Source organism: Atractosteus spatula, chromosome 24, assembly GCF_055471065.1.
Source record: "Atractosteus spatula isolate fAtrSpa1 chromosome 24, fAtrSpa1.hap1, whole genome shotgun sequence".
Classification (NCBI taxonomy): domain Eukaryota; kingdom Metazoa; phylum Chordata; class Actinopteri; order Semionotiformes; family Lepisosteidae; genus Atractosteus; species Atractosteus spatula.
This window is the reverse complement of record NC_142729.1, coordinates 8,432,975-8,447,919: the sequence shown is the minus strand read 5'-3', so window position 1 is coordinate 8,447,919 and position 14,945 is coordinate 8,432,975. Positions and strand designations below refer to the sequence as shown.

Here is a 14,945-nt window from a genome sequence, read left to right as displayed (position 1 = left end):
TCAGCCCGGACCACCACGTAACGGCCAGTGTGTCCGAGTGCAAGACTTTCCTTTGTTCTAAGAGTCGAGAGCGGAGGTTGCCAGCGCGTAACCAGAGGATCCACCCGAGGTTAGCACCAGCAGCAGGCCTCGTGAACAGGTCGGAACTGTGGACAGCTGAACCAGTATTCAGAACTAGCTTCATCAGAACGAACCGGTCTTCTGCCTGACCTGCTTGGACCCGCAGTTACTTTTCTCCTGTACACAAACTCTGCTAGTTAGAGCCAAAACTAACTAGCTGGACTTCAGAGCGCATCAGCAGCAGAAGTTCCTCTCCCACACCGCCAGCCGCACCAGCCACTGCTTGGCACTGGGCCAGAGGACGCTGATTGGATGCAGCAGCCTGCCACCGCTGTTTGTGTCTGCAGGAGATCTGAATCCCCACAGATGGATGAATATTCAACATTCTGCATTACCGTTTGAGAATTCAAGTGTTACCTCAACCCCAGTTGATATCAATTTAATTCCTAAGAGTGATGTACTTGTTTGAGTATTTAGTGTAGAAGTTGTAACCAAGTTCATTATGAACGGTATAAATGAATGATATACTGAATGTATGTCCCTCTTGGTATTTGTAACTCTTCGTGATTGAATATATACCTTTTGTATTCTGCTAACCCTCACTATAAGATCTGTTATGTTTATATGCACATTTAATGTATTAATAAATGTATTCTCATGTATTGAATCCATGTGTGTGCGTGTGTGTTGGTTGTTCTGACGATTGATTGTCTAAAAGCCATGACAAACCACCTTGTGATTACGGCCACAATTAAAAATTGGCTCAGTAAAATCACAAAAGCCACTACGCTGTCAACAAGAGAATCCCCATTCTTCACAGTGTAGAGGGAGGGGCAGGTGGCACAGGTTTACAGATAGAGCTGCTCCGGCCCCAGGCAGAGAAATCAGAGATGGTGGAAGAGAGTGAAGGAATGGAGAATGCATGTGATCTGTGTTAAGGCAGCCAGAATAGAAATAAGGGATATTAACAACAGCATTTGAATAAGAATCTGATGTAATATGGTGGTGAGTTTCCCAAAATGCATCTGTTTGGGGGGGGCTATATGTTAAGTTTTGAAGTAGCCTCAGGAGACAAGTTACACTGGAATTATAAAGGAATTGTAAAGACCTGAGCACCACTGATGTAAGTATTATAAGTGGAATGTTATGAAAAGATCTTGAACACTGACGAAATGGGTATTTTTTTTTAATCACATGGGACCCTAATTAATGTTTTCAAGGGGTACATGGTTCCAAGGGGTCAAATTCTGACCTCCTCCATTTCAGTGTGCGAATAACATAATTGCTTTTACATTACATGCAGTAATTAATACAGTGAGGGGGTGCCAGTAGGCTCACCACACACCAGCTCTCAGTGGGGAGGAGAGCAGAGTGATAAAGCCAGTTAAGAGATTGGGGTTATTAGGAGGCCATGATTAGTAAAGGCCAGGGGGAAATTTGGACAGGACCTCAGTTTTACATCTCATTTGAATGATAGTGCCTTTCTACAGTGTAGTAAAAAAACATTGTGCACATCACTGTACTGGGGCATTAGGACCCACATAGACTGCAGGAACAATGCTCTCTACTGGTCCCATTAACACCTCTTCCAGCAGCAGCCATAGCTTTCTGAGATCCAGGTACTGGCCAGGCCAGCTTCAGTGGGCTGCTTAATATAGTGATATACAGTATCTGCTACTTTATATCTTGCAATAAAGCAGAACCTAATAAAAGATTTAATTCGAATTATTATTATTATTATTTTTTATTCATATTTTTATAAAGAGACATTTTTAGCTTACATTGTCAAATTTCTAATCAATATATGAGAATATCAGAAAAACAAGAAACAAAATTGAATTAATTAAGCTGTTCAGATATGTCTCAGTGAAATGTTAAAATGTAATCCATAGTTATTAGTATTTTACAACTCTCCCTTATTTTTCATTTGAATCAAGTAGCCATTAGCAAATCTGAGTATCTGCAGCAGTGCTGTCAGGGCCAGGACATCAATGTCATCATTCAGGCTGATTTCCTCACTGTAGTTCTTCACAGGAAGAATGCAGTTTATAGGAATGCCAAATATGTGACTGAACCACTCTATCTAAAATATAAAGACAGGGTAGATTAATGCAAAATAAATATAATGTCCAAGTTAAAGGAATTTCACTTTATTTTAAACATTGTCAAGACTAATGGCCTGTCTAATGATAATGTGAATAAAACCACTCACATTAAAATCATGAAAATGTGAAAGAAATAACAAATATCTATATTTTCTTTTTTATCTATTTCCTGTCTCAGTGAATGACAGATATGCAGATTTCTTGATATGCAGGGTGATTAGTAAGTTCCGTGAAGTTGCCCCACCCTACAAACAGCACAAATGCTAAAACCCATCTCATTCATTAGTACTGCGTTTGTGCCGGTTTGTGTCGTTGAAAGTAGCGTTTGTGCTGTTTTCTTTCCCAAGACATAGCGCCTTGTTTTTCAGGGGATCACGTGACCATGCACGGTGACCTTGACCTCCAGTGACTGTCTGTCAAGTTCCAGCACTCTGTTACTGGTGCAAGAGTAACAATTCTGCAATGTTGTTTCTCTGTTTGCCCGGGTGGGGGGTGGTGGTGGAGTTTACATTTAATACCAGTATCTTCTGTGTGTTTGTGTGAACAGGAAAATTAAATTTGTCATCAATATCATACCCTAATCAGAGGAGTTGCAGGTGTATCCTTAAAAAATGAACATTAGCAAACAATTGCATGTTCTTATCAAGAGGCTTTAAATAGCACATTTTAATACTTCATGGTGTCCTTTTTAAAATCTGAAGAAGTAACCAGTTTTTTGCCGTCTCCTTCTTAATGAAACATGCGCACCAAGGGACGTGTAAAGATTCAACCCGTCTGTCGAGCCACGTATTTAAAAAGGCTTGAATTTGCAACTTTGTGAACGACAAGACCACTGTTGTACTTTTTATGCAAAGCACATGTGTCAACGTGAAAAAGAACCAGGATGTTTTTTTAAGGAGCACTGTGTATAAAGTTGACACAGGTAGTTCATAACACATCCAAGAAGCAACATTGGAAAGTCTACTGTCTCACACATGCAGACCGCGGCAATATTGGAAAAATATTTTTATTTTCATATAACAGAAATAAACATATATGTAAGTTCTTTAATACACTGTCAAGCTGGGAAGTAACTTTCATTGGCACAAACCGGCATAAATGCAGCACAATGAATGACATTGGTCCAGTTCCCCTAAGACGTTGTAGGGAGGCTGAGTGATGTCACACCCCCAAGAAGGCACTATATCACAGAAATGAAAGCAGCACAAACGCTACTTTCAATGGCACAAACAAAAACGCAACACTAAGGAATGAGTTGGGTTTCATCGTTTGTGCTGTTTGTAGGGGGGGTAACTTCACAGAGCTTGATTAGCTATAAACTCTGTGCAGTCTAGACTCTGATCTCCTTTCTGTTGTGAGAAAATACTCAATTTCTTCAAACCTACTGTGCCTCAATCAAAGTCTCAAAGGCCCGTTAGTCAACTCAGTCTGAATCTAGCAAGAAGCCTTCACTTCAGAACTCTTACTATCTCCTTCCAGCTGGAGACTAGATGCAGACTGATTATGAAGCAAATCAGCAAAGTAATTTAAACTGATTACAATATTTTAATAAGGTACAAAACTTTTTAATTTTTTTTTAATATCTAGGTCAGGTTTTGCCTTCTCTCGACTCAAGTGTGACTTGAGAAGTTAATCATTTAATTTTAAAACCTACTGCAGCTAAATGTAAACTCACCTGTTGTTTGATGTATCTGCTCCTGTACACCTTCTTGAGATCTTTTTCTACCAATGGACAGCCTGCATCCACCTTAGTTACCAGCACAATCTGGGGAATATCTACATAAAAAAAACACATTAGCTTTTTTCACAAACCTTTCTTATGCAGAAGTTAAGATTTCAGAGGCAGGAAAATGGCAAAAGTGGAGGTATTATTGATTATTATTTCTGATTTTCATCAAGGCAATTTGATTGTATACACTGTGTTCTGGTACTTCACTTACTTAATTTTAGAATATTTCCTGGATCAGTCTATCAGGTGTAATGGATCATAACTTGGCTGTGTAAGGTAGGGCTACACTTGTCATGCAATACTTGGAATACGTGGTACAAATATTTATTTTATTGGGACATTTGATACTTTTACACAATTTTATTTTGTTTTTCAGAAGTAGTGAAAGTTTTGTCAGTACCATTTAGATTGTATTGTGTTGTGTTTACTTTCATTATTTCACACTGATGGAGAAAGTTATCCGTCATTTATATTACAGGAATCAAGAGCACTGACAACAGTTTCTTTCACAATTTTATTTGACAATGTTTTAGATGTTGTGAATCTGTGTTTTACCAAGCAGTTTAATAGTGCTGAATGGAAGTTCCCATTTTATTGCAGAATTGAGCAGTTATAGAATTATTTGGTGCATGTGTGTAAATGGTAGATGCTATTTTTTAATATTGTAAGACCTAATGTCTTCACCACTGCTTTATTTCTTTTCTTGGCTACAAAACTGTCCATGGATCACTACAACTTTTTCAGGTTTTTAAATTCAGTTTAGGTTGATGACCACAGCAAAGTAATTTTAAAGCTATCCTTTTAGACAGGACTCTTTGACTTTAACAGCTGTGATGACTATGAACAAGGTTCCTACCTGCAGGAGTGAGTAAGCCCCGAGGGCTGCTGGTGGTGGTCTAGGTGGATTCTGAACTATTGCTTTGCAGTCTGACCCAAAACTTTATTCATTCCTTTCATAATTACAGAACAGGTAAAGATCAGTCTTCTTTTGTACAGATTGCATATATGAGTCAGATTTAATGATATTCAAAAATACTCTCAAATTGAAATGCCTTGATGAGCTCCAGTGCACCTGCACTAAATTCTATTACACATTCCTCATGTGGAAGGAGCTCATCAGGACCATCACAAATAAAGATCAGGCTGGGCTTGTTATGTGATTAGGGAAACCTCAATCCCCATTTAAGCCCTAAGGAATCAGTCCTTGGGGCACGGACATTGAGTCACAGTAGCTTGTGTAGCTGCTCCCTTTTCATAGGTTTTTCCAGGATTTCACCTCCTGGGACACTCCCTGAACCGATACTTTTCACTGCAATTAGATGAGTCTGTAGATGCCGTCGATTTGGCCAATTTGCTCGGTTACATTAGATATGAGTTTGAGGGCATGTCTATTGAGGACTTTGTTTCGTAAGCCGCTACCAACAAAAACTACAGGAGAGCATATATTTCGGCTTCTGAATGAATTCATCGACGAGAATGGCATTGACTGGAAAAAATGTGTCAGAGTTTGTAAAGACGGTGCTAGAGTGATAACAGGCAGACACAGAGGTGTAATTGCACAAATTAGAGAGGTTGCTCCAGATATGGAGTGGACACATTGCAGCATCCACCGCGAGGCCTTGGCAATTAAGAAAATGCCTGAGGATTTAAAATCTGTTAGACTATGTTGTCAAAGTTATTGTATCAGGGCTTGACCAATGAATTCACATTTGCTTTGCTCGATTAAACAGGCTCACCCCTCTCGCTGAAATGGTAAGTGCTTAGTGCTAACTTTATTATATGTATATGTGTGTGCGCTGATGTTGGTCATTGAGACTTTCTGTGGTTCCTACGAGAAGATGACTTGTAGGTGGTACTTGGATGCTTTGGTTTGATCAGGGGTGGTACTTGGTCCAAAAAGTTTGAGAACCACTGGTGTACAGAGATCTGCATGGACTACTGACATACAGAAGATGTGATGGATGGACTAAATACCTTTATTATTTTTTTTTCCTTTTTTAAGTGTATAATGTTAGCATGCCCAAGGGAGTTGGGCAGCCAGTTGACCTTGGTACCCTAGAGGTTTTTTTTTCCCCTTACTAATGAGTTTTTGGTTTCTCTTCTCCGTTGTCTTCTGGCCTTTTCCACTTTGTATTTACAACATGTATGGACACTTGTTTTGTTAAGCGCCTTGGGGCAACTTTGTTGTTAAAGGTGCAATATAAAAATACATTTAATTGAATTGAATACTGTATCTTCTGTGATACTAGAGGTTTCCATTAAATACACTGTAGTTTCTACAAATGAATGCCTTAAACAACATTTATTGTTATTCAAACCCTAAAAATGTATACTTGTACTTGGGTATCAATCTTTTAAAGAACGATCATTTATTATTTAAATTGAATAGTCAGTTGCTGTTTTATGCCCAGTCAGATTAAATTTAATTGTCTGTTACTCAACTCAGTTTGCATGTACTCTCTATAATCTGGCACCTGCCTGTCAGATCTATACATCATGTCTTGTAATAAGCACTACAAGAAAACTGATGCCAATCTGAGGGTGAGTTTGTCCCTCCTTAATGTTGCTGTGAGCATCTAGAGGTTACTGTTGAGCAATAAGACAAGGCAATTCTAGTAAGACATTCCATGGCAGAGATAAGTATTTGACAAAATGCAATTCATTGCTTGCAGTATATTATTCACAGGTAGCCAAATACAAGTTCTTTACTTATAATTTATTACTTTTACTTTTTATTTTACAATTTTAATTATTTGAGAAATATAATCATGTTTGCTTAAGTCCAATCAATTAGAAATACATGGAATACATGTTCAGAATTTGAATGCTACTCAATTATTTAGAAGGCTGTGTGTTCATTGAGTCCTTGAGTGTTTTTACAATGAGCTCTAGGCTGTCAGCCAGTCTGAGAAGACATACAGATGCAGCCATTCAAAGTGAGCGGTACAGACACGTACCGCAGGTAAGATGACACGGGGTACCGCGGTGCGTGATTGGTTGACCGACAGGGGCACTCGTGGTCCGTTGGTCTGTCGTAGAAAGACTTACTGTAAACGTCTTTACTGTGCCCGTTGTAGATATTGAATTTTACCACTGAAGGGAAATCTTAGTAGCTGGGCATAAAAAGAATAGGAGCATACTGTAATGCGTGTGAAGGCCATAAACGATATTAATTTTGGAACGTAAACATACAGTATATGGCTGGTCTCAGTACTTTAAAGAAAAAAATACACACCAGTATTCCATTTCTCCCTAAACATTGTAAGCTTCGAAGTCTTTAACTAACGTGATACCGGAGTCAACAAGCATACTTTTAGAATTTGATTAATAGGGAATATAATATGGAATTGCGTATCTCAAGAAATTAATAACGATATAATTATATTCATGTTGCAACGGACATAAAAACTCCCTTGCTTTTAACAGAGCGTTCCATAATTTCTAAAAAATTACGAAAATGCCAGGTGAAAGGATTTGTAAACATATTTTGTTAAAGCAAGTCAGTTTTTTCCGCAACAAATAAAAGACATTTTTCCAAGAAAGTTTAGCCTTTGTCACTAATGAAACCACTAAATAAAGACAAATATAGAAATCTTAAGATTTGTTTTATTTAATGTTGGTAGCAGGATGAACTGTCAGAGTGTATATTTTGTTCGCAAAGTTGCTGCAAGATGTTAACAGTGAAAAAGGTATTTAGAAATGAGTTATTTCAAGATGAAAAAGAAAACATACACAAAACATGGTTTCATTATGACCAGAATCGGTCTTGAGATATTTTTAACTTGATTTACAGTATTTGAGAGGTATGTCTTAACACCGATACTACAGTGCTTAAGTACTGCTCACATATATGTTTCTAGGTTTATATTATGCATTTCATACGGTCAAATTACTTTTGAGCAACTAATAAGAAGCGCGAAACGGTATGCATTTTACTTTCATTTTGTGCTTGTATTACATACAAGTCATTTTTTAAATGTTGTAGTTCGTCTTGAAAAAATGTTACGAGTACATCATCTATCAACAATTACACAGGTTCTGTTTCCATATTGTGGATTTTGGTTAGGTATTATCAAATCTGGTGGCGCTGTGTGTTAGTTTACTGAGTCCCATGTCACATGGTCTGTGATTGAAACCTGTAAAACCGGTTTAATTCGTCACAGCCAGCACTCTTCAGGTGTGAGGGTCTTCTGCTCAGAATGAAACGCTAAAATGTTTGTGTATATTCTAATGGTAGTGGGGGCAGGGTGTGTGGGAACAGGTTTGGTTGAAATTGCATTGGAGATCTATGTTCTTCACACCTGAAACATTTTCTCTGAAAGCATTTTCTTCACAGTTTAACCGATCTTGTTACAGCATGTTACAGTTTACTATTATTAACCATATTAATTTTAAGTGCTTAATGTAAAATATTGAAAAAATATTTTCATTGTTCAAATATACATTAAGTCTGACTATCATATAATAAGTTAAATACAAAACTAAAGAAAAAATAGGGTTAAATATAATTCAAAATATTTTTCTAACAATGTTAACTGTTTATGAATAATAAAATGTATTAACTAAGGAGTAGGATGGCACAGTTGTTAGTATGTTTTTTGTTTTGTTTCTTTTTCATAAATACAACAGTAGTACCTGATGTCTCAGTGGCTTTCAAAATTTAAATTATGCGTGCAAACCTGTGAACTAGAAAGATAACTAAGATATCCATCCATTATATTCCATAATATCCATGAAATATATGGCGCTGAAATATGTGTGACGCAGTGGTGGCCGGGCACGGTGAAGTGCGCTGGCAGCTGTGTGATGCAGTGGTGGCCGGGCACGGTGAGGTGCGCTGGCAGGTGGGTGATGCAGTGGTGGCCTGGCACTGTGAGGTGCGCTGGCAGCTGTGTGGTGTGACGCAGTGGTGGCCTGGCACCGTGAATGCAACCGTGAAAACAAAATGCCTGACAAAGTATGGCTTGGACAGATTACAAGTGCTTGTACAAATGTGCTAAAGAAATTATACTTTGAGTATACAGCTTGTCTAAAGTCATCCATTATTAATACTATTAGTAATATCTTCAGTAAAGGCTTTGATGCATAAATATTTCTGATAAAGGTAGGTTGTGTACTTTTGTCCAACTGAGCAATCTTGCTTTCATAAAATATACCAACATTTTAATGACTGATGATTAACATGCTGTAATACACAGTTCAAAATTAAAGGCTCAAATGCTGTACATGAGAGGTTAAGCTCCCCCTGGCGGTTTTACAAGGCGACGCCGGATAGTTAGTCACTTGACACACGTGAACTGCGTGATACCCCGGTGGGCGTGTCGCGGTATGCCGCGAAATACCTCCCCTATTTTGAATGGCTGCATCTGTAGCTGTTGTGAATTGAGGGTTTTGCGAGCTACAGCTGTGGTGGTCCCTTTATACAGTATATGGCCTGTCTGACTTCACTAGAGAGACTTAAAGATGCAGCCATTCAAAACAAGCAGGCGATACTGCATTATTTTGCAGTGTGTTTGACACAGTGTACCACAACTTACTGTATTAATACCATAATTTCTCACATAGTACCGCATGATACCACAAGTAAAATAATAGTATCCGGAATTTCCGCAAGGTGGAGCTAATAAAGCTCACCCTCTCATGTTTGAGCTGTCGCCATCAAAGTCTTCACCAACGATAATTACTAGTAGTATTTATAATGAATGACCTTGGACAAGCTGTAAACTCAAAGTATTGCCCTGGTCCACATTCTTTTTTTTCCCATTGACCGTCTTTGTAAAAGTAACACCACAGCATTTCGTTGATCCAATCACGCATTTGTTTCCAATCATGCAAAGTACAGTAATTTGAGAATCTCCGATTCACCATGCCTTTCACATGCTCATAAAAGATTGATTTAGGAACATAAACATTACTGTATGCAAAATTGTACTGTATATTTAATGTCTTTACTGTGCCTGTTTAAGTATTGAATATTAAATGGAATTTTACCACTGAAGGGAAGTCTTAGTAGCTGAGCATAAAAAGAATAGGTGCATAACGTGTGTGAAGCCCATAAACTATATTAATTTTGGAACTTAAACATACAGTATACTGTATGGCTGGTCTCGGTACTCTGTAAAAAAATACACACCAGTATTCCATTTCTCCCTAAACATTTTAAGCATTGAAGTCTTTAACGTGAAATAACTTGTGTATAAAAAGTGGTAGTTTTAAGCTTTTCTGCGAATACGCTCGATACCAGAGCAAACAAGCATACTTTTAGAATTTGATTAATAGGGAATATAATATGGAATCGCGTATCTAAAGAAATTAATAACAATATAATTATATTCATGTACTACAACACAATAGTACACTCTGTACCATGTCTGTCTGTTTAAACTTTATTTAAACTCCAACAAAAGTATTAATGGTTTTTAATCACTGTTGCAGGAAGTTAAAAAACACTTGAATTACTTATCCAGTCACTCAAAAAACAATTGAGGAAAAAAAACCACATTGCCCAACGTTAGAAAACATCTTGCATTCATTGCTTGAAAAATAATTTTATTTCAAGAGACTGGATAAGTAATTCAAGTGTTTTTTAACTTCCTGAAAAACAAGTAATAATTTAACAATATATGTAACACGTGTAATCAAGGGCCAAATGTGTGGCATTTGGTTAGACTGGACAGCAAGAGATTCAGTGAATGTCTTTCTGCCTAGATGGATGAGAGGTGAAGAGCTAATCTTGCTCTTGTCGGACAATGGACCAGAGCGAAATCCAGAGAGCAGGGAGTGTGGCCAGAAGAACCCTGGCTGTGTTTCAGAAGAGTGATGTTGGGTGTGTCTGCACTGCAGGGACAGAGAAGGACTCTGGAAGAGGGGGTACACTGGGAGAACTCTTAGTGTGCAGAGTCAATGAAAGAAAAAAGAGACAAGGAACAGCAGTAAGTGGAGAAAAGATCACGTACAGATGGGTCCAATTAGTTCACCCAGTGGTGTGGGGTCTGATATGTCCTCAATGGAATGTAGCATAGATTTCAAATAAATATTAATCAGTAACATTTAGTATGAAAACTATATCACATTTTAGAAACATTTAAACAAAATAACTAGTGTATAGTACTTTGTGGTGTCCCTGAATGCTCTAGACTCACTGGTAGATTGTTACTGTATTGGGTGACATCAATTTGAAACATGATTTTTCTTTATTAATTTTAAACATTAAACATTTCATAGCCTCTTACAAGAAAAATTCCTTACCAATGTCAGAGACATTTGATCTGATATGTTTCAGAAACTTCAGAACATGATCATCCATAGTGCGCAGTCGATGTGCTGCCACAACGTAGACAAGACAGTGGGCCACATCATTCACAGTGGGATTTTTGTTGAAATATGGAGAGCCATCACGGAGAGGTCTGATTGGATTGAACTGGTGGAGAGAAATGTAATGAGCAATGTACAAGTGTTTAATAGCACTCTTTTAATTACTCTTAATACCTTATTTTTCTTTTAATTCTCTTGAGACCTTAGCTCCTCCTATAACCTGAACCATCTCCTGTACTGTCACATGGTATACTGGCCATTTACACATGAAGGCAGTCTCCTGCAAACTAGAACAGAGGTATTTCTGGTGTAAATGTGCATTTTCAGTCTTGTAGGAGCACCTGATTAAATCACAAGGTTGTAGTAGAGTCTGCTGCTTCTTCTGGATCCGGAACCTCTGGATCCAGCTACTTCTCCTATATCATTGAGAACAACCTTAACAATCCTAGATACCTGTTCACCATCAATAGACTGTTCAAGCCAAACCTACCTACTATGTCCCAACTTTGTAACACTTTCTTAGACAGTTTTTTTAGTCACAAGATTGAGAACATCTGGCATCACAGTGGGTCGACCAGCGTTATACTGCTCCACCTCCTTCCTGCATGACTGTTGTTGCTGGTTCTCCCCTTTCTGGTTTTCACCCTATATCTTTCTCTGGCTAAAGTGTTGCTGTTACTATTCAGTTATGGATCTCATTGCAAATAACCTCTTCATCACCTTCCAGTTTGGTTTCAGACAATAACAGCACAGAAACTACCCTGGAAATCCTTGTTCCTGAAGGGCTCTGTAATGCTCCCCCACTATTCTGAATGTTCCCAACTGGTCACTTATTAACATCACATGATTGGAATGTAAATTTCTATTCAGATGATACTCAAATCTAAGTCCATACTAAACCTCACACTGACGTAGTTGTGTCTGTACAGCCGTTTTGTTCTTGCCTGGATTCCTATCATTACTTATGTCTATTGGCATGGGGGGCCCTGGGCCCTGCATGTTAGTGGTACAGGGCTGTTGGTCATCAGCACCTGGGATGAAGAAGGCACCAAAGCAGAAACATTCCGTTTCTTGTCTTCTCTGCATGGAATAAATGTTTCCTTATTCCTTTGCTGCCCACGCATGCTGACGAAGCTACAAATTAATTATTATATTGATATTGCTGATAAGACCAGATTGCTGGATCTATCAGGGAGAAAGGATAAGGCTATGTATGGTGTTGACTGCAATTAAAAAATGCTTCCTCCTGAATCTCACAGATATCTTTAAATCACTCTTTAATGCTTTTAAAAAAACAAATATGATTCACATTGTTATAATCTTGTGGTTTCTGCATAGATAATTATATACATGATTACGAGATTTCTACTGGCATAAGCAAAGACTGTATGTCACTTTGCATCCCTGTAATTTGTTAGAAGCATGCCACTCTTAGTACTTATACACAAACTCTTGAATCAAAGAATGAAGAATGTTGGGTGAAGCTGTCCTCCAAATCCCAGAAAACAACAAGATCCTTCTACTTCAAAGGAAGAGTAGAGAACAATACTGACAGTTAGAATGGGGTTGCCACCCCCCTAGTGCTTATGAACAAACTCAAAGAATGAAGAATGTTGGCTGCAAGAGTAGAGAACAATGGAATTGGTTCCTTTGGAAACCACAGCATAGAATATGCAAATGAAAAATGGATTGAAGTTGCCAAGTCTCTGCGCTGAGCATAGAGTAATGAAGAAAGATACAAGAAGTGAAGAAGGGGTTAACTGAGTCCTTTCTGCATGAGGACTGGACTTCTAAGTAACAGGCTAGAGTTATGGCAGGAAAGGGGGATAACGATAAGGATTCCAGATGCCAGCTAGGGAAACCCCCCAGGGAAGGAAACCTAACACTGACCATTAAGAGTGACCAAAGTCGGTGAACTGGCCAAACACCGTGACCTCCCCCCATTACCATAGTAATGAGCTATGTCAGAAGCGGCAGAAAAGGGCTATATAAACTGAAAGTTTTGTATTTGCACTTTGAACAATACTTGGATTTTATTGTTCCTTGCATGCAATAAAACTCATCTGTTTAACTTAATCTCGGGATCCAGAATTTCTGTGTTACAATAATTTTTGGTGTCATGACCAGGATTCTCCAGAAGACGCAGAGCTTCCCATTGGCAGGAGAGAAGCTCAGTGCACATTTCTAAGAGGTAAGGACTCCTCTTATTAAAAGTCACGACTCTTGTCTGACCGATTGGGAAGTCTCTGCTGCCTGCGAGGATTGCCTGAGATGGAGTAAACGCGAGTTTCTGGATACCTCTGGCCCGGGGAAGACACCGGTGTATGTAATGGGTGGCTGGCTGTAAGCCCAAGATTTGGTCTGGCAGGCAACAAGCCGTGGTATTGTGCACAGGCGTTCGAAACTGGTGTATGCCTTAATTGCACGTGGAGTTTTTTGAAGGGGTTTGGACCTTTACCGCAAGGCTCAGAACTGGTTTGGCCTTAATTGCACACAGGAGTTCTGAAGCTTGAGTGGTGCTTTAATTGCACATATAATTCAGGACTGGTTTGGGCCTTAATTGCGCACTGGGTCCTGAGATTAGCTATGCCTTGATCGTGCACGGATTGGCATGGTTTTTTGTTTTTAAGGGAACAGGAGAGACGTAGGTGATAGATATATATATATATATTTGTTTTTATGCATTTTCCTTGTTTGTGAACTGAAATGGAAATCTATTAAGTAAATTGATTCTTTAAAATGTAGAGAGCTCTGCAAAAAATATTGGTACTTTTAGAAAATATATTTCAAGGATGTAATTGCTGTGCTACAGTACGTGCAGAATTTTAGAAAGTAGTGCATCAACGTAGTACACTGTTTAGGTTACTTTGGAAGACAATGTACCAAAACAATATGCGCTGTCTGGGTCATTAGAATTAGCCGAAAGTAACTGATAAGTTTTGAATAACAAATCTAGTGGTGCTTCTTTCATTTTATGATGTAACCTGTTTTGTCTTAGGGAAAGGGGAAGTTTTAGAAGGGCCAAAGTGCTGAGCTTTCTCTTACAGTGCAACATCTTATAAAAGCCCTGTACTGCTTGTAACAAATTGAGTCTCTGATGCACTTTGTAAAGTGGCAGCAGGTCTCCCAATATTGCAATATTGAAATAAAGACCTTACTCAGGTGAGAACTCTCTTGTGGCTTCCTTGATAGTTATATTTCCATGACAAACATACACATATGCACAACGCTAACAAACACACCTCATAATAAAAGAGCAAAGCACTTGGTAGCAGGATTTAAAGGATGTTCAGATCCGAGAATAGCTCCGACTGGAGCCCAGTGGGTAAGTCCACTCCGGGGCAAAAGCAGCAATACTGGCATTCTGGGGATGGTGAATCACTGATCCAGGAAGGGAGTCCTCGAGATCTCGTTTCTTGCCTGTGAACAGTGCGGTGTAAGTCCTCTCTAAAGACTGAGAGGCATTTCGATCTGGAAGTAACAGACTCCCTTAGCCGAATATGTGCAGAAATGCACAGGATTTCCAAATAAAAGCATCCGCCTATGAGCTGTTACCTCACACACAACAAAGTCAATCTTTAGAAAACGAAGATGTGTGCTAACTGAGTGTTTGAGAAAGTAGTGGAAGTGTCCGATTATGTATCGGACAAGTGTATGTTGACAGAAAAGGAGGAAAATACAGGAAGAAGCTGAGTTTGTCAGAGGGAGTTTTGTGTGTGTGTGTGTTGTGGTGCCTC

At 38.7% G+C, this 14,945-nt stretch overlaps 1 protein-coding gene across 1 annotated transcript in view; it reads right to left on the bottom strand.

Moving 5' to 3' along the window:
- Positions 1 to 1,939: 1,939 nt before the first annotated feature.
- LOC148815855 (interferon-induced protein 44-like) overlaps positions 1,940 to 14,945 on the bottom strand; it is a 37,797-nt gene continuing 24,791 nt past the window's right edge. The window contains exons 6-8 of the mRNA XM_088904860.1: positions 11,143 to 11,314; positions 3,841 to 3,941; positions 1,940 to 2,143 (exon numbers count right to left, since the gene is read on the bottom strand). Coding sequence (XP_088760986.1) covers positions 1,964 to 2,143; positions 3,841 to 3,941; positions 11,143 to 11,314 — 453 coding nt within the window. The 3' untranslated portion in view covers positions 1,940 to 1,963. The remainder of the gene's footprint in view (positions 2,144 to 3,840; positions 3,942 to 11,142; positions 11,315 to 14,945) is intronic.